This window comes from Dunckerocampus dactyliophorus, chromosome 21 (genome assembly GCF_027744805.1).
Source record: "Dunckerocampus dactyliophorus isolate RoL2022-P2 chromosome 21, RoL_Ddac_1.1, whole genome shotgun sequence".
Lineage (NCBI taxonomy): Eukaryota > Metazoa > Chordata > Actinopteri > Syngnathiformes > Syngnathidae > Dunckerocampus > Dunckerocampus dactyliophorus.
Genome location: NC_072839.1, coordinates 2,635,873 through 2,656,702, shown reverse-complemented (window position 1 = coordinate 2,656,702; position 20,830 = coordinate 2,635,873). Strand labels below are relative to the sequence as shown.

Sequence of the window (20,830 nt, the reverse complement as noted above, 5' to 3'; positions counted from 1 at the left end):
GATGCTGACATCAACTGATACCTATATTGTGCATCTTTGTTACCAGTGCCGATATCAACCAATACCGATATTGTCCAGCACTTTGTCACCGGTGCTGATATCAAACGATACCGATATTGTCAAACACTTTGTTACTCATGGAGATATCAACCGATATCGATATTGTCCAGCACTTCGTTACCGATGGCAATGCCCACTGATACGGACATTGTCCAATACTTTGTTAACGATGCCGATATCAACAATACTTATATCATCCAACACTTTATCAATTTTGATATCAACCGATACTGATTTTGTTCAGCACTTTGTTTCTGGTGCCGACATCAACCGATACTGATATTGTCAAACACTTTGTTACCGATACCGATGTTGTCCAGCATTTTGTTCCCGACGGCAGTGCAAACCGATATTGTCCAAAACTGTACAAATATTGGTTACCTAAGCCGATATCAACCAATACCGATTTTAGCACATAGTGAAAGTCCACGGTACCTTTGCTCTCGATGGGCACATCCGCCCATGCAATAAATGTGTCACATAAACAATGCGGTCACTCCTTCCACCAGTTATGGATGATAACCACCACCTTGCTTCACAGAAACGAATAGAAACTAGACTGAACTAAAAGACTGGAAAAAGTTTGAATCTGACTTGGTTCAGTGAAGCTTTCCAGTCAATAATCTTCTCAAAATATTACTTGTTTTGTCCAAGGTTCTCGGGATTTAGTTTGTATTTGGACCGTTCTGAGTCGGCGTGTATTGGAAGTTTGTGTTTGAAGGACACTTTCCGTCTAATAGAGATACTTTTTAGATGCACATACAGGAGTTCAATGTAGTCTTTGTTCATCCGTAGTGCCAAATCAATTTAAGGCTAGAACATTGGTTTGTACATTCTCTCGCCATGTGCTCCGGAGGTTCCTGCGTCGTGATTGCACCATTCACTCTTGGACCATCTCGCCTGCAGCTGTCTTCACCCCACAATAGCTATGCAGACTACCCATAAATGACCCAATCGGATAACCCGATTGCACCTGTCAGTTCAAATGGAGCGGATGAGCTGCCCGGGTGCTTATTAGCCTTTGATTACACCTCTCGCTGTGATTGCCCATCACGGTTTTAGATGCAGCTTTGAGCTCCCATGTGTAACAATCTCATACTGGGCCAAATGGGGAAGATGGCCCGTAGCAATGTGCAGCCCTGATGGAAAGATAGCATGGCAGCACATGCCACCAGTGGAGAAGCACATTTGCTGGATTCATTACAAAACAGAATGGGCGTAATTAGGAATGGTCATGGGCAGATATTACTGTTTGGTTTCTTTAATAGGGATTAATGGCCATAATGAACCCAGTGTGGCTCAAACCCATCCAGCGGACGGCATATTGACGATATGGAGCAGAGAAAACTACAGAATGGGAACCCAATAAGGATTTTATTTGTTATATAAATACGTGTGCCTTCTTTATAGTCTCATTTGTTCCTTTTCTATTAGGAAATAATAGAACAAACATTGCGCCTCCAGTGGAGCTTAACTGACTGTAACGTATGTTTATTTGTTCGCTGTCTGGACAACCTCTCGCTTCAAAATATTCAATTCACAGATAATGCCATTTTGCAAATATCTTCAGCTGTCTGCTGGAGACAAAGCTGACCTTTCCAATGAATACATCTTCTCCTCCGCTTGATAGATTTGTTTGTCGTACCGAATGCCAACCGCGGTGCTTCCGCTGGCATTTTGATAGGCTGTGAGGTGTTCATCAAGAGCAGCTCATCGTCCTTCCGAGGGATATTGCTGACGTGCACCGTGCACTCGAGACAACCCAAACAGGATAAAAGACTGCTTTCCCACCTGCACTCAACGGTTCTCATCTAATCCACAAAGCCTGTCTGTTGCTGGAAGTTTGCTATCAGTCTGTCTGTCTGGAGTGGTGGGTGGCCCTGACGGATTTAGAGCTGGAGATCATCTATCAACTTTTACACACAAACAGTATGAGGGATTGCAGCATTAATTTAACAACAGCAACACTATTGGAGGATTGCATAATGGTTTGCAGCATAGGGATGGTGTTTCTGCACTTATTTGGCCATAAATGTGCCCTAAATAGCCAAACTACTAGGAAACCTCTGATGCAGCGGAGTTCTACGCCCTTGCACACTACGATCACAAGCACCATAACAAACATATTGTAAATGCAGCTGAAACGGAACAGCGTCTTTCTAAAAACCACTGACCTACGTAATCTCTAACGTAATCTAATTACGTTGAAAATTAAATTAGTATTTTTTATATATTTGTTTGTAATATATACATAATACATTATTCATTTGTTATATTATCAATATTAATATATATGATATATAATTAGAAATATGTATAATTTAATTTAAGAATTATATTGTAATCATAAATATAAATGACAAAATATATAATTCTATCAAAATATTTAATTATGTATTATTTAATAATATAATTTAAATGATACAATATACTTTAAATATTTGTTTAATTTTAATTAACATTCTATATATTAGATTTTCATACATATTTCTTCAAATAACCAAATTGGTCAAACATATTGTACAAAAAAAAAAGAATATTAGTAATGAAAAATAAGTTTCAGTGAACAACAACAATGATAGCTATATTCTAAGACTAAGAGCATGTGCCGTTTTAAACGCAAGGTGTGGATGCACATAATTAGAATTTGGGGTGCGAAAAAAAGTAAATATGACAAGTACGAATTGTTTCCACACATGTTTTATTCATAGCTTGTGTCAACAGTTGTGGTGAGAAAGTACAGAATGTCATGCACACACACACACACACACACACACACGCACACACACACACGCAAGGGAGAGTGATGTTTGCCAACTGATTAATAATTCACCAGAAAGGGTGCAACGGTATCGCTACCCCTCGTCTTAAATATCAATGTATGTGTAGTGGAGGAATGAGGATGTGGATCTGACCTGTTACTCAACACAAACATCATGCCGTGTGATATATGATCTTCTTTGTAATGTTTTAATACACGTGATGTCATAGCGGGAATACTCTCGGTGATGGATCGTCCTCTGGCGCTCACTTCCTGTCCACCTGGACGTGCTGCAGAACGAGAGGCTGAATGCTGCCGTGGGAACGCCGCAGCTGAAAGATGAGCAATGCACTTATCACCCACCTCTGTGCAATTATGATTGATTATAGCTCCCGCCAGCCATTCACACAGCCCGTTCCTCTGTGCACCCAAAGTGCTTCTTGGCTTTGGGTGAACACTTTAAGGCCGTACTGTTCCGTGCCAGGTTGCACTCGGTGGATTATGTTTTTATTTTCAAGTGACTGGAGCAACACGGCTTTGGCCAAGTCTGGACTTGAAGCGAAGAGTGGGATGCGTAAACGTGACAGCGCGGCTGGTGGAAGCCCAAGCAGTTAGGTGTGTGAACGGACGCGGATCAGTTTGTGGAGTGGTCGTCTCCCAAACCTGATGGTTGCTGGTTCGATCCTCAGTCATTTCAGCTTCAACTCAACTGCAATTTCGACTGAAATGATCTAGATCTAGAAATCTAGATCCAGCTGCTACTCTGTGCGACATTTCGCAGAAAACCATTTATAGTTTATACAAATAGTACAAAATAAACGCTGGTTCCTGTAGAAGTACACTTCCTGACAACAACGGCGAAACTTGATATTGCAATAATAATATAATGAGTTTCCTGTTTGCACACATCAGTGACAAAGAAAATGTGTGATTTATATCAAATATATGCTATACTGTGTAGTGTAAAAATAGACAGCATTGCAGGGTAACTGAGGCATGCATGTGACAACCCACATTGACCCTGACTCATAAGACAAGCTGTTGGGAGGTCGGTCGATGCACAGCGTGTGTTTGTGCATTGCGATAGGTTGCATCATCTCTTATTTTTCTGTATGTTTAGTTCATGAACAAATCCTCCAGTGTGAGGATTAGAGTGTTCACTTCTGCATGAAATCTCTTGCATGCATTGAGGACATACTGTGTCAAATCTGTGCTTCTTGGCAATTTAATGCGGACGGAAGTCTGTTGAAAGGAGTCTTTGTCAATGAAAACAGAATGCTTCGTAGGAACATTACATCGAATCGGTCAAGGTTTGTTCACAGGCTGGACACACTAAACAACTTGGACACACAACAAGTGTTTTTGACATAATTATTCTCATGACAAGAGATTTTAAAAGTGGGCTACTACTGCTAAGTTAGCACATACCTCGTGAACGTGACAGCCACTTGTAATCGAACTAACCCTTCTTTGCTTCTTTTAAAAAAAAAACAAACAAAAAACACAATGTCACTGTGGTAAAAAGTCACATTTGGAGTCCGAACACCAGAACCGAGGTATAGCTAGCCAAGCTGATGGCTGAGTGACAGCCAACGCAATTGGAATAATTCAATATTCCCATTTTTATGCTAATATTGGCATCCCTGGCCATGAGTTTGATTGGTGAGTAATCAGACACACTGGCATGAATCGGCTTAGCCTGTGGGAAGCTGTTGCCAATGGAGTTCATTTGTCTATTTTTGATTCTCACAATAAAAACCGGACACAGTGCGTCCCCTTTTCAAGTCAATACCGGAAGCGTACTTTTAAAAAAAAATATGGGACAATTATGTTTTTCAAGGGACACTTGGTAGAGGGCAGCAGAACATAATAAAAGACATGGAGGGAAGGCGTAATAATCCAGTGAATACCACTACAGCATGGACATATTGTTAGAGGTGGGCCACGGGCCAATTGAGCTTATTAGCTCGGTTATGGCATCCGTCTGCCTTATTTTTCCTCTCACAAGTTTGACAAACAAACTGTTGGTGGCACTGAGTCAGCCCGAGAAGTCAGAGAGTTGGCCAACAGTGCCAAACGACCCAGTTCCCAATGTCGCCGCCGGGTTCGCTTTGAAAGATCACAGGTTTTTCATAGTTTAGTGTGGAAAAACTGAACACCATCAAACACCTTTGGAATGAACCACGTCCGTGATCTTGGACCTCACAAATGCCGCAAAAATATCCACGAACACACTCCAACCTCTTATAGATTGTCTTTCCAGGAAAGTGGAGGTGGTCACGCAGTCAAAGTCATAAAAAATGAAAACATAATGAAGTAAATATGCAGTCTGTGGGCAGTGATGGCAACCATTAAGTTATTTTTACTCCGGAATGACCCATTTCTGCTGTTGGTGTCCAAAGTTTAAACAAACTCCTGACGGGGACATTGCATGGCGCCGCCGCTTGCGTTTAATAGAGCAGTCGGTGTCAAAAGGTCCTGGAGGGAAATGCTGTTACTTCAGTGTCAGAGAGCCAGATGCGTTGACTTCCTGTACCGTTCAGTTCCTTTGGTGTTCTGTTGGGTCTGATGATAGGATGTATGCATACTAAACAGGGTGGGGGATATCACGACTACATCCATGCAGTCTTGGATGTTTCTGTCTGAAATAGTGGAATTAAATCTCCAATTTGACACAACAGGGATTGGGTGTAATCCTGCCAAATCTCCACATATTAGCCCGCTTCATATTTCAAAAGCAACAATAATTAATCTGAAATCCATACTCGTTTTTTTGTCAGATGCAAGTACAAGCACAGTGAAGGCAGTTAGACATATCACTGGCCTCCCGTCCACTTTTTTTTATTCCTTATTCCTCCAAACGGAGACAGACGGGAGACTTAGTTTTCTCGCCACCAGGAGCCCCTGGAGGTCTGACCGGGAGCAGATGCAGCAGTTATGAGACGGAGTCATGTTTGGAGAGGCTTTGACAGTCTTGGCAAAGCTCTGTGCTGGTGGGTGGACCAGTTGGAACGGGCCAGAACCTTTCCAAAAGGGTATTCAGGATTATTGAGTGTGAGAGGAAATCATTAAGGAGAAAGAGAGGAAGACGCGGAACAGAGGGGATGAGAAAAGGCGAGTCAACAGAAGAAACAAAGTAGAACATTAACACCATTTTATTTATTCACTCTTTAGTGCAACGAAGTCAAGTCTTTGTTTAGTCACACATAAATGCAAATGAGCGTTGTGATGTCTGTAAAGCCCACAGATGTTTCCTGGAATAAAACACACGAGGCGGCGTGCGTAAAGATGCCGTTTTGTAGGCTGGATCGTAAAAAGACTAGAATGATGCATATATTGTCAGATGGGGTTTCACTCTAAACTATAAAAGCTCTGCCTAAGACGACACGTGTGCAGCGTTAATGTGTTTTATTGCCTTTCGAGATCAAACGTGTAGCCTAAATGTTTGGATTCTAGCATGTTGTATAAATTATAATAGAGCTAGGAAGACACTTAAAGCAACAGTGAAATCATTGGAATACATCATGGTTCAGGAGGCTATTTCACCACTCTAGCATGCTTCCTTGAACGTAGTTTCAGGTTTTAGTACCAACTACCAACTACCAACTATGTACAAAATATTTAGCAAAATGAACTTTTCTACTTCCAAATAAAGCCTGGAAAACTGAAGTCTTCACTGACCACCTAAGAGTCAGTGAAACACGAGTATATTTGGACTATTCTTTTATTAAAAGAAACGTTCTATAGTGCACTACAGGGATGTAATATCATTTTAAAAGCCCCTAAAATAATCATGTTTTTGTGGGTCTTTTTAGTTGAAGATTTCAACCAAGGCAGTACATAGTTTTTTTTAAACAGGTTCAGCCTATGCAAGGCTGTATATGCATCTACTCTATAACATGCATACTCTGTTTTTCTCAGCAAGAAATTAACACACAATGCATGGCTTACTGTGTGTACATTGTGTCACGCTCTTCGGTGACACAGGCCAGTTCTTATTAGTTGGTGTGTATTATTCTTTGGTTGCTCCTGCAGACCGAGTGTTAGATTACAACTGTTTCACTTACCTCTACCTTCTGTGTACTTCAGCCACCCTGCAGCCCAGTAGTCCGTCCAGCTTTCACGGTAGTACCTGTACATGAATGTTGCTTACTTACTTAAATATCAGTTTAAACTAATGTAGTTCACAGTTGCTTGACTTAAAAAGAGCCCATCATTACCCTCTAGTGGACATGCAGAGCATTGCAACAAACACTATTGAAACAGTATTGTAACGCTTACAAATGGTCATGCTTTTTACTGTTGATGGATAGAAAAAAAGGAGACGACGGATGAATCTATGTTTTGTCATATTTTGTTGTGGTTTATAAACAAATGACATAGAAATCATTGTTTTTTTCACAATAACAAAAAGACTACTATTATAGAGTTACCGTACATACAGTATATAAGTGAATGTAATACTCATGAATATTTTATTTTTATTTATTTTTTTATTTTGATTAACACAATTTAGGTGTTTAGATGGGGAGGGGCGCGGGAGCGCATGCGCAGTGGCTGTGAAGCGCAATTGAAAACGAGCAGCTATGCCGCGGGAGGCAGAAAATCGTCTGGAGGCTGGGAGCCACAGCCGAGGTACGGGAGGACGAACCCGGGGACGGCGGCACCGGGGGGCGGCTGGCAGACGTTAGCAGCTTACCTTCCCCTCAATCTGATATCACATTGAGTGTTTTTGGACCACACGCACTCGCTTCCGGAGTGACACCGGCGTAACAATGTTGCTGCATGCCGTCTGAGGATTTATGCCTCCCAGTTCTTTCTTTGTGAGTGAAAGTTGAACCCAGACGATAAGCGACAGCAGCGGCGCTCACTATGGTTTTGTTGGCGGTCCGCAGCAGGAGATGTCTGGATCGCTGCTGGATGGGGACACTGTGCCTTCAGTTGTTGCTGTGGATTTTATGTGCCGTGAACGGAGAGGAGCAGCCGTTCAGCGTGGAGGTAAGAAGAACATCACCTGATGTCAACAAACAAACGACACTGTTCCTGCAGGAAATGTCTAAAATTTTGCCTGCTTTCACGTCTATTTAACACATGGGTCATTGTGTTGGCTCAAACAATGGACTCTTTGTGAGATGGACCATCCTGTTCTGCACTTCTGAGCCGAATAATTGACATTATTGTGCACCCAAAAGCACACTTTTTGACCTTAGGAGCTGATCTCATCATACTAGAAATTTCAATTTTCCTTAAAAAATACATATGACCGAAAATCCCAAGAGAAAAAAGACATTAATGAAGTATAATCCTGGCTAACACATCACAACATATGATAGCATCAGTCAAAACAACATAATTGCTTAGTAAGTGCTATCACCTTCCATTGATGTTTAGATATATTTGCCTTTCAGATCAGCAGAAATCAGATCTTTTCGCCGGGCAAAAAAAGCCACATTTGTGAAATCATAAGTGTTGGAATGCAAAACAAAAGCTTTTACACATTGTCTGCAACTAACGATGATTTTTTTGAGTCGATTAATCTGATGCTTGTTTCAATTAATCAGAATCTGGTAGGCCCTAGATGGACCAGATCATTAAGAACCAAAGAATCGATTAATTGTATAATCTATATCTTCAATTAAGCAATTAATTGTTGCAGCTTGACGAGTAAAGATACTCACACTTGAGAGGCTAAAATCACAGAATAGTTAGTTTTAAATAAGATTAAACACCAAAAAAGTTGTCGATTTAACTGAAAAATCGATTAATCATTATTTGTTGCAGCTCTAAATCTTTACCAGACTAAAACATACATGTTAAAAGAAGCCAACATGAGAAATAAATGGTCTATAATGCTGGTTGGCATTGCCCCAGCTGCACATCTTGTTTATTTGATGAACTGAAGTGTTTTACGGCCTTGAAATGAGTATAAGATGCACAATAGCATTGTAGTAACACAGAGGGGTCAGTAGTGAGCGTTTCCAGTGCACTTTTAACAGACATGACCTCGCGAGAGTCACATCCCATGGGTGAGGCTGCTTCCAAACCGAGCTGTTAATCAGATGTGAGGCTTTAATGGGTTGCAAAAAGCCTCTCCTGCTCTCTGTGCCAATAAATTAACACTGGATCCCCATTTTAAAAAAAGAATCAATGCACTGTTTATATTGTCTGGTCTAATTTCTCCAAAGTTTCAGTATGGCTGAGTTACTGCTGTGCTCCAAGTGTTTTATTTTATCAGAGATGCATCAGTCTTTTTACAAATCAGGCTTGGCTCCGTCCACGCGGGTTCACATGGATTCTTGGCATGTCTGCTGAGGCTCATTGAAGTCGTGCATCAACATATCCACATGATTTGCAAGTTTGGCATGCCGCTGTGCTCTCTGCTGAGAGGCAGACATTAGATTTGGTCCAGATGCTGCAGGTTATCCACTTAAACGCTTACAATACATAAAGAAGAAGTACACCCAACCCCCGACACCATCCCCCCCAAATCTACACTACTTCCTGTCCGAGTCAGCACTCAGTCGACACTAATTCTTCCAGACAGAGTTGCGGTGTGTTTGTTTTCTCTCTAAGATAGAAACAAGGATGTAAATAAAAGTGGCTCCTGTTTTTGTCTGACCAATCCTATCTTTGCTTGCCTTGTTTGTCTTTTACACACAATGCTACAACGTTGATCTTTTTCCAACATAGGCTGTGAGAATTATGGATTTGCGCAGCGATTTACTGAGACATACATTCCCATTAAATGTGAACATAAAAGGACTTTCACTTGGATTTTGCTTTTCTACCTTCAAGGTACTCAGTATCTTGCCGGAGGATACTTTGACCTTCAGGTTGACAGAGGATCTAACTCAAGCTGAATGTTTGTGGTTCGAGCTCCCATCCTTTCAACCTGCAGGTTGCTGGTTCAATCCTCCATCCTCCCGTGGACATGTCGAAGTATCCTTTGCCAAGATACCGAACCCCCTGTATCATCTGAGGATCGAACCAGCATCTTCAGGTTGATGGAGGATTGAACCCAAGCTGAATGTTGGTGGTTTGATCATCCCTCCTTTCAAGGTTGCTGGTTCAACACGGTCTCGCGACCATGTCGAAGTATCCTGCGCCAAGATACGGAACCTCCAGTAACATCACATAATTAAACCAGCAACTTTCAGGTTAACGGAGGCCCAAGCTGAAGTTTGCTGCTTCCATCTTCCCATGACCATGTCAAAGTATCCATCACAAAAATACTGAACCCCCAGTAACGTCGGCGAATCGAACCAGCAACCTTCAGGTTGACGGAGGATTGAGCCCTATCTGAAGGTTACTGGTTCCATCCTCCCGTGACCATGTCAAAGTATCCGTCACAAAGATACTGAACCCACAGTAACATCGGCGAATCGAACCAGCAACCTTCAGGTTGACGGAGGATTGAGCCCAAGCTGAAGGTTGCTGGTTCCATCCTCCCGTGTCCATGTAACATCGGAGGAATGAACCAGCAACCTTCAGGTTGACGGAGAATTGAACCCACGCTGAAGGTTGCTGGTTTGATGCAGCGGATCAGTGACAGAAGCAAGTTCATTTATATTTGTTTTGCTTTTTATGTTTTGTCTCACACACGTGTCATGGCCAATTACGCAAATTAGACATGTCGTCATTTAGACGCCTCCTCAACCCATCACGACAGATATACTGCAGTCCTGTGGGAAACAGTGATTCAGTCAGTTGAGTGTCCCCTGTCCATCAAATTTAGTCAAATGTCTTTGCCTAATAACTATATTTTGTTATGGAAATGCCTGAAATGGGGATCTATCAGGCAAACATCTTCCGTATGTTCTATAGAGATATGATAGTGCAGTCAGAAGGCATCTTACAGCTATCATAAGGATGACTAATGGTACTGCTTTGGAAAGATGCTCTGTGCAGTATTTATTTGGCTCTGTTTGTCTTCCAGTCTACAATATACCTCGGGTTATGGCAGGTATTAATGGCACACACGAAAGGCGGGTATCTCTTCCACATAACAAGTATGGTTTGATGGCCTGGGCTGAGCTGAGCTGAGCCGAGCCTGCTCTGTAATTGCTGGTCACTTAGAACGCGTAACCTTTCTGCTTGGTTGACTTCCTGGATTTGATGTCATGCTACAATCGCCTCTGTTCTCCTGCAATATTCCTCCTTTTTTGTATTTCTACAGAAGGTACATTCTGTTGCTGCCTGATAAAATAGTAATTAATGCTTGCTACACATCACTCCAGCAGTATAGATCTGCCGTTCTTTGCTCACCATTTTCCGAAAGCTGCTCTGCTTTTGTTCAGCCTTCCAGAGCCGTCCCTGAAAAGAAAGTTATTACATTGGCAGTCGCACATTTTTTTTTCTCTCTTACTCTTATCTCCTTGGGAGTTTTACTGTGCTTGACTACAAATATACTTAGACGGGAAAGATGAACAGTTGCATGTTAAGCCAGGTAAGGCCAGATTTCTCAAGCAGTCAATACAAGGGATGGGCTTTTGAACATTTCTATGGCAAATTTTAATGCATGTTGTAACAGTTGGCTTCATCAAGATGCCAAGTAACATCCCCTCACGGGCACTTTGAAGAAAAATTGCATAAAATGCACCATTCAGACATTCAAGCCGTCCTTCAGATTGTCAGGAAGCAGCTTTTGTGTGCACTTGTTAACAGTTCCGGGGAGGCGTTTTTCATTGTTCACAGCACAATGACAATACAATACATCTGTCTATCTGTCTGCTTGTATACACCAGGCAGCTGGATTCTAAAGGAAACATGACAGCATAAGAAATAGAAAGTTGTCAGATCTTCTGAGACCATTTATTTCCATCTCTTGTTTGGGCTGCTTCATGTTTTTAACAATGTTAAACAATTTCTCTTGGTGTGAATTTCTCTTGGAGCTCAATAAAGTATCTATCTATGTTGCTTGGACAGCCTTTTGTGTTTGTGTTCAAAAAACATCTGATGTCATTTGTTGCATCTTCTCTGCTCAGTGCTTGGCAAGCATCGCGTCACCTCTCTTTTACAGAGCGGCACCAGGTGCAGCGTCTTGCTCCGTTTCACACTCCATGTTTGGACCACAACGAGCGTTCCCGCTAGAGACACGGCAAAGTTGCATGCGCAGGCAAAAAGGAACCGTGCAGGGAAGAGTTGCTGCGGTGCACCGTCATCTGTTAACACGGCCCTTTCTCAGATGGATGGATGACTGAATGGAACCTGCTCTGGCTTGGATAGGAGGGATGCAATCTGATGAAAACCTGATGAAAAGTGGCATTATGTGGCGTATTGTTGATTGTTGATTATCTGTGTTTTAAAGTAATGGAGGTCAAATTTAGTACACTTTTATTGTTTTTGTTATTTATTTATTCTGAAAAGGTCTGACAAAAACAGAAACTGAGGCAACATTGTCTGTTGTCACTGTTTGGGGGATGGTGGTATTCCTGTTGCAGGTCATGTTGCCAGTTAACGCGCTTAGTCTCGCAGTGACATGCAAATATTGGATGTCAACTTGTGTGTGGTTTTATTCCCTGCTTTAAGCTCTGCTGCAGTTCTTTCGATGTGTTGTCAAATAATGTTTATTTGTTAATACTGCTTCTTATGGAGCTCAAGCCCTCGCAGAATATGCTTTTACCATTCATCAGTCTGCACCGATTCTTCTGTTTGTGAATATATTTTCAATAAATCCAATTTGTGGCCTTTAGCACTGATACTAACTACTCTCAGAGCCAGTGGGGTGTCTGTCACTTACATACACAACATCTGCATTGACCGAAATGATCACTCCTCTTGTTAGCGTTTTTGTTCCGAATACATATCAACGGAGATTGTTTCTTCGAGACACACGCTGTGGTCACAGTTTACCGAGCAGATACATTTTTAACGTGCCCGACACCCGAAACATGAGCTGATGGCATCAGGGTGTCTCGCATGCGAGGTCGTCCATCACTGTGCTGACTGAAATGCTTGTCTCGAGATGTACTTTAGTTACATTTGTACTGATGTTGGCCACATGAGAATGTATTGAAAATATCAGATGTAATAATTCACGTCTGTAGTTCAAATTCCAAGCATAACCCCAAAAGGCTATCCTCTCAAAAGGTAGCATTGTGATCAGTATGTAGGATCAGACTGTGACATTTCTGGGTGACATTTTTGTGACATTTTGTCCAAATTGGGCCACTGAGGTATGCATGGCATGGATTAAACATTTGTGTATGTGTGTCAGAGAAGGGACTGGGCTTTTACAGTGGCCACCACGCGTCGCTTCACAAAGTTCAACTTGCAGTTTTGTTGAAAGTCACGTTGACTCTGTGGAGTCTTATGCAGATTTCAGTGGGAGCGGAGCAGTTAGATTCAGTGTTGATGTGTGGGTTTGGGGTCACCGGTGTGGGCAGGAAGGCCGTGGTTTCCTTGACAACCCTGGCACACTTACCAGCGGTTGCTGGTGTGATGAATAATTTAGAGTGGTCAGATCTGGCAGGCTTTGCTCGTGGGCCTTGGATTATGTTCCGATAGGTCACCTGCACTAAGAGCTCCAGCCACACTTGTGCTCAACAAATCTGCTGGAAAGCTCATAGACTCAAACAAAGTAGACATGATGACAGCAAGGAGTCCACAATCTACAGTCTCTACACTAGAGCTTATTTTTCACATCATCGCACATTTTTCCCGACTTTCCTGACATAGGACGTTCCTTCACCACCAGCAAATGGCCAAAATCCGCAAGTAATTGAGATGCCCGTAAAAATGGCTATTTTTGACGCTGGGCTTCCTCTCCAACCTCTTCTGCTAGCTCAGGGGTGTCCAACTTATTCCAGCGAGGGCCACGTGCTGAAAAATGAAATGCTGCAAGGATCATGCAAGTAGAAACGGCATGCCAGCTTTGTGATATAGGTGGATAAAGCCTACTATTGGTGTCAACTTTTGCTCTTTGCTCTTTTTTTCCCCATTTTTGCTGTTTGTATTTTCCAAATATTTCAACTTTCTTTGCTTGAATTTTTTCTCTTAATTTTGACTTTATTCCTGTAATAGTATGACTTCCCCCCCAACCTAATTTAAAAAAAAATCGCATTTTTATTGATTTGTTTCTCATAATAAAATACATTTTAAAAAATACATTATATACTGTGCGTGTGTGTGTGTGTGTGTGTGTGTGTGTGTGTATAGTTTTTTCTCTCTACTCAATGCTACTACAAAGCAGTGTATTTTTCCTCATATTTGGAGTTTATTCTAATAAAATTGTGAATTTTTTTTCTTGTTAGAATACGCCTTTTTTCCCTCTTAATTTTTTTACTTTATTCACACTGTAAAATTACAGCTTTTTTTTTAATTTCTGCATTTTTTATAATTTCCAACTATTTCAACTTTCTTCTTATAATGACTTTATTCAAATTATATTTTGACTTTATTCTTGTAACATTGAAACTTTTTACGCAACTTCATGTTCCAAAAATTAAAACTTTATTTTTCTTTCTCATATTACTTTTTAAAAAAGTGTTTTTTCTTTAATATTTTAACTTTATGCTGCTAAAGTGATGTTATTTTTTCCCTCATAATATTACAATGTTAATCTTGTAAAGTTACAACTTTTTTTCTTGTAAGATTCCAACTTTTTTCCTCTTAATATTTTGATTTATGTAAAATTACGGCTGATTTTTCCATTTTTGCTGTTGGTTTTTAAAATTTTCTTGAATTATATTTTTTTGAAAGTGCCATTGGGCCATTGATGACTAAGGCAATTAAAAATATTCACATTTGAGAGGCTGAAATCAGAGGATATTACATTTTTTCAAATTAAAAATGATTAATCAAATACCAAAATAGCGGTCAGTTAATTGGATAATTTATTAATCATGATTCATGGATTCCTTATTGCATATTTTCCTATGCAAAGGCCCCCCAATCAATCTTGGGGTGGAGGGCTTGTCATTGAGTTTTGAACCATTTTAAAGCCATTTTATTTCTGTCATCTTCTCAGTGAAGTTGAGCTGTCATGTCCTTAACTCTCTCATAAACAATTTATACACATCTGAGCCGCAGCCAACCATCCCTCGCTCGTCCCTGCGACCCGAGGGACCCGGCTCCTGTCAGCTGATCTGTCGGAAGTGGCAACATCAACAGGCGCCACGTGTCGCAAGTGTGTTGCCATGCCAACTGGGCTCCCTGACACACATCTCATCCATAATAGAGTAATTCCATCACCTCACACGTTGGCCTTATGATGGCACCCGGCGTCTAATTAGGCCACCTTCTGCTTGTCAGGTAGACGTCTGAGTTGGAGAGGGAGAGGGACATGAACGATGTGAGTTCACGTCAGCTCTCTTCCTTTTGTGAGGCATCTGGAGGGGACATAGCATCTGTCACTACCGTCTTTTGCCCTTCCTTTCAACTGAAACTTTTATATTCCCCTGCTACTCAGATGACCCAAAGTAGTTTGAGGATTTGCATGTCTTTGTATTGGACAGTAAGTGCCTAGATAATGACTATGCTGTTTTCTGTAACTGTTCTTTTTAAAACCACAAGCTATTTTTCTCTTATTGTGTAACACTGGAGGAGGAAAAAAACGGCGTGGAAATGCAGAGGCGGCGAGGGTGAACTCTTCTTAAATTCTGAATTCTGCTTCTCAGTGGAGTGAACCCAAGTGTGGAGAACCCAGAAATAGGCACTGATGCAATTCAGACCTTTTAGGCTTCAACTGCCTCTGCTTACTGTAAGAGTAAAAGGGGAATTCTTAACTCATATTATGACTCTGCTCTTTCCGGAAGCAGTACCACAGTAGAGAATTACCATATTTCCATACACATAGTTTGGCCCTGCAACGTATAGTCAGGTGCAACTTGCATATAAAAAAATAATTTAACATGTGCTGCCTTTAAGTTAAAGTGGGGTGGTGGGTGGTGGTTGGTTTTCTGGTGACACCTAGTGGCCGCAGTAATTCATTGAATTGCGCTTGTGATGCAGTTGGGCACAGAAATGGAATGATACAGAGAATACCGGACTCTTTCGGCAAAATACTGTAAGCATGACATGTTATCGTGAACGTGCCTGCTGCTACATGGTCACAGCATGGATAGAAAAACATAAAACCTTGTTGGAGGTGTTTTTAATAGCGGGCTTCCTAAGCGGAATAGGTGTATCGAGGCCTGTCACGATGATCGATAAAACGATTAATCGAAGGATAGAAAAAAACCCCCCAACAAGGTCTAATTGTGACGCCTCGATAAATTGACATGTGCGACATGTACGTATGCCTGTTCCATTTCCTCATCTTGCTGGAGCACACAGGCTGATTGACAAGAGGGGTTACTTTGCTTGTGTTTGAGCGCAATGGTTGTATAGTCAAATTAAGGGAAAGAGTGGGCCTCCTGTCAGCTATTCAGCGTTTTTGTCACAGTATGTTGAGACGGGGGTTAGCTACGTAGTGATTGAATACAGAGTGCTAGCTAGCAGTTAGCTAGCAAACACTAATATTAATGAAAGCACAAAAGCAATAGTTTCTAAGCCGAATGCCACTGTTTCAGTGTGGATGTGTTGTGGTGCATTCGTCCCGGCGGTTGGAGCTTGCTGGGGTGTTTGATCTCCGAAGTGAATGTATAGTGCCGGGCGGCGTGAGCACGCGATACCCAGAGTGTACAGTATATGAAATGGTGATCCCCGTGATTCGATAAGTGCTATAGTAGGCATCTTCTGTGCCTCACACTACACTTGAGTACCATCTAGTGGCTCATTGAATGATAAACTTAATGATAATATTATCGATTATCCTTGATAATTTATAGCACGCTTATCGACCAGCAAAATTTGTTATGGTGACAGGCCTAGATGTATCCTTTTTTACGTGCATTAATTAGCTGCCTGTTTTTTTTTTTAGCTGTTTTTCTAACAGCCAAGTGTACAAGATGCTTGGCAGACACGTGAAGAGCAGCAATCATCCTATCTAGCTCTCAGCAAGGAACACATACGTGTTTTTACTACATTTTGAACAGAGGTGCTTTTTCATTCCAATTATCTCTGCTTTAGGTAAAAATCCAGTTTGTTTAGAATGTTTCCACTCAGTTTTGTATATGTTTTTAATCTGAAGTAAAATTTTCAGGCAGCGCTGAAAGGATAACAGTAACAACAGCCATCAGGCTTTCATATATCATCTCATGAACAATTCATGGAGCTTTTCTCCCAACTCTTATCCAACACTCATTGATCCACACCAAGCGAGGATGTTAGTCCTGTTCACCACTTGTCTTTGTACATTGGCTCCGTGAGGTCATTTTAATGCAGCACATAAAGCAAAGTTACCATTCCCTCTCATTATTATTACACCAGCATGGAGCTCTATTGAACGTTCCCCCCCTCCCGTCTGTGCTTACAAGCTCTTGTAACACAGTTTGTGTAGGGAGGGCACAGAGGAATTTGTGTTTCATTGAATTAAAAGGAGGCTGTCCGGCTTGGAGGGATCCTCACATCGGCACGGAGAGAGGGAATCAATGAACGCACGGACAACGGGGGGAGAATTAAAGAAGGAAGTGAAAGAAATAGCGAGGGAAAAAGATGGTGATAAAGGTCGGAAGAAGCAAAGACCTTGGACCCGGTTAAGCCAAACATCTTTGGAATTGACCCATGATTATTAGCAGAGGTAGGTCGACCATTAAAACGCTGGCAGACAGCCAAACTTGCTAAAGGGAAGAGTCTGAATTAGAATCACACTTTCATTTTGGCACAGCTAAATTTATTCTACTGCTGTTGGGAGAATTTATGTCCTTTTGGTATTCTAAAAACTCGAGTCGCAAAGTTCAACGTTTTCCGAGGAGTTGCTGCAGTCAAAGCCACGTTCCCACCAAGCAGTGTGTGAAAGAGAATCCCGTATATGCCTGTCACGATAACACATTTTGCTTGACGATAACTGTCCTACAAATTATTGTCGATAAACGATACTATTATCAACATTATTTTGAGACCATTTTTTCAGGAACTCATTCAATCCCAGCCATTTTTCAAAAAGGCAACCCTTCAGTACCGGCCAGTTTAGACGATTTTGACTGATCTTTCAAGGCACGTAGAATATCGTGTTCTATGGCTACAGTATGTAAACATGGAACCTACCAAAAGAAAGATTAGACCCCCGTTTTTCATCAGAAAAAAAAATCCATTATTAAGTAATCAGCAGTAGAACATAGGTACGTTTCAGGAAAATATCAGTTCCCGATAAGAAAAGGGAGAAAACCAGCTTTTTGTTAAAAGATACATTTCAAGCACAACTTTCACTTTGACACAAATATTTTTTGCTTTAGTGCTTTAGTGATAATATGGCATCATGCAAGTACACCGTATCAAAAGCAATAAAGAGTGTTTAACATTGTAATTGGAATGTCAAGAGCTTTTAAATAGACAGAGACGGATGCACGGAGTGAGTCATTCATACTCCATACGATCCTGTATATCAAGGCCGGCAAAATGATCAAGTCCGCTTTTATTTATCGTGCTGTTAACTGATTTATTGATTATCGTGACAGGCCTACTATCCCACAACAGCGAGAGCGAATACCCTTTCACGTTGGTGCCGTCCCGCCTGTCTTACGCCACTGATGCTACCTACAAAGTTCCCCCATTCTGGATTGTTGCACATTTTTTCAATGATCCGACACAGGAAGACAGAAGTCAAACAAATCCAGACTAAATTTGAATGGTCCGGTTGCAGTCTGTCATTACACACCCAGCCGACTGTTTTTTGATTGATTTCCGCTCAATGACCCCAACCACAATCACCCCGTGATTGACTGATGATCAGTCCAGGGTGTAGATCCGGGTTCTATTTAAAAATAGAGGGGGAAAAACAGCTTTGTGATGTGTTTTTTATTTGGTCGGAAGTGCCGGGCCTTTTTTTTTTTTTTGTCATGCTTCAGAAGTTTCACCGAGCCAGTGGTCAGAAAAAAGCCAAAAGTGGCTGTCATTTTGAAAGAGGAGACTTCAGGGAAGAACAGATTACAGGACAAGAAAAGGGAAAGTATGTATTAGAGGTCAAATGAGTGACATTGAAAGTGGTGTTATAAAATGAGATGTGGGAGCGCTGGAAACAATTATATTCTTACAGTGTATCGAGCAAAAGGCATTATCAAGGGTTGACATGGTGGGGATATTGGCAAGGATTACAGATATACCGATACTGTCCAGCACTTCATTCCCAATACGGATCTATCAGGTCAGGATTGCTTTGACCCCGGGGAGACTATTATGGTGTTTTACTTTTTCTCCATTGACTGTTGTATTGTTAGCTGGGTCGTTTTTGTCCACTATCACTGGTCGCTTCTTGCTATTTTGCTGCATAAACACTGCTTGCAACTCAGGGGCTATTCGATCAGAAGTATTGAAGGAATATCATTGATCCTTGGCAGGATTAGTTAAAAAGCAAATACTCAAAACAAAATAGTTAAAGCAGGGGTGTCCAAACTTTCTTTTTTTTTTTCCCCAGTGAGGGCCACATAGTGAGAAATGAAAGGATGCAACTTTGCCACTTCGATATTTTGTAAAGCAACACATGGAGATGTGCCAAAAGGTTATATGTCTTTCAAAAATAACAGAACTTTGGTTTTTCACAGCGGTTTTTCCATTTCTTTTTAGTCATTATACATTTTCTTCTCGTAATTACGACTTTCCCATAATATTTTGACTTTTTCTGCAACCTAAATTTTCCAAAAATATTAGCATTATTTGTTGTTTTTTCTCATACTATTATGACAAAAAAAAATCAACTACTAAAATGCTATTTTTTCTCAAAGTTATTCTTATAAACTTTCTTGTTCGATTCCAACTTTTTCCTCTTAATATTTTGACTTGTAAAATGACTGCTGATTTTTCCATCTTTGCTGTCATTTCTTTTTGTATTTTTTTTTGTTAAGTTATATTTTTAGAATGTGTTTAGGGCCAATAAACAAACAGCCGCGGGCTGCAAATGGCCCCCAGGGCCGCACTTTGGACACCCCTGGGTTAAGTGATTTAAAAACAACTGTTATTCGTGATGACAAGGCTAACTGGGGTGTTCTTATGTAGTTGGATGAGGCGTCACCCATGCATAAAAACCAGACGTAGCATATCAACCCATGCGTTTTGCTTCGGTCTTCATTGGATGCTACTTCCTTACTGCCATGCAACACTTCCATTCCTCTTTTATGTATCCGACCCAACAGTCCAGCAGTATTTTGTAGTAGAATGGTGCTCATGTTTCTCCTAAAGAGCTTTCCAGAATGAAGGCTAAGTGAGGCAAATTTGCCGCGTGACAGTTTACCAGGCGTTTGATTCCCAGTTTGTGTCAGTGTGTTTGTGCTTCCGCATCCACACGCTTCAAACTATACAATTTATTGCTTCGTTTTATGGGTTTGTTTTGCGAAAAACAGACGTCGGCCGCTCTGTTTACCGTTTTGATGATGAGGAAAACAGAGCGTCTGGGACGAGCCAAATCCCTAAAGCTCTTCCGTGGGAAAGCCCGGCCGACCCCCCCTTCCTCCCGACTTGTCCCGAGATCTGAGCCGTGATTCCCTTTGGCAGGATTTTATAGGGGACACTGAGAGCTCTATTACAGCAAATCCTTTTCCCGACAAGCCAAACAACACCATAAAAGATTGCATTCTGCTCTGTTAACATAGAAATAGATTACTTTTCTTTTTTATCCCTGCTGCCATGTAATGATGATCATACATTTGGATGTGGGATGTACAGTATCTTCGCTATTATTCACAGCAAATCTGAGTCACTGATAGTGCAGTAGGTTCAGTTTGCGTGATTGACTTCCCCAAGTCAGCTGGCATAGGCTCCAGCTCATCCGGAACCATGAGCAGAAGAAGCGGTATAGAAAAATGGATGGATAATGCGACAATCCTTTTTTTTTTTTTTGGCAATCCACAACAACATTGTTTCCAATGCATGCTGTTGCTGCCATGTTAAAGCAGAGCAAAGATAGCAATCTGCTGATTCAAGGCTTTCTGTTTTTGCTGTACAAGCACGATAACAATCGTTTAACTCTCTGCATGT

The 20,830-nt window shown here is 41.2% G+C and overlaps 1 protein-coding gene across 3 annotated transcripts in view; it reads left to right on the top strand.

The window, feature by feature from the left end:
• Window positions 1–7,390: 7,390 nt before the first annotated feature.
• Window positions 7,391–20,830, top strand: part of LOC129173989 (matrix metalloproteinase-16-like) — a 60,801-nt gene continuing 47,361 nt past the window's right edge. For 2 of the 3 annotated variants that reach the window (XM_054765483.1, XM_054765481.1), the window contains exons 1-2: window positions 7,391–7,644; window positions 7,717–7,819. In XM_054765483.1, the coding sequence (XP_054621458.1) occupies window positions 7,607–7,644; window positions 7,717–7,819 (141 nt within the window). In that variant the 5' untranslated portion in view covers window positions 7,391–7,606. Of the gene's footprint in view, window positions 7,820–20,830 lie in introns of all 3 variants that reach the window. The other variant, XM_054765482.1, reaches the window with a different exon arrangement.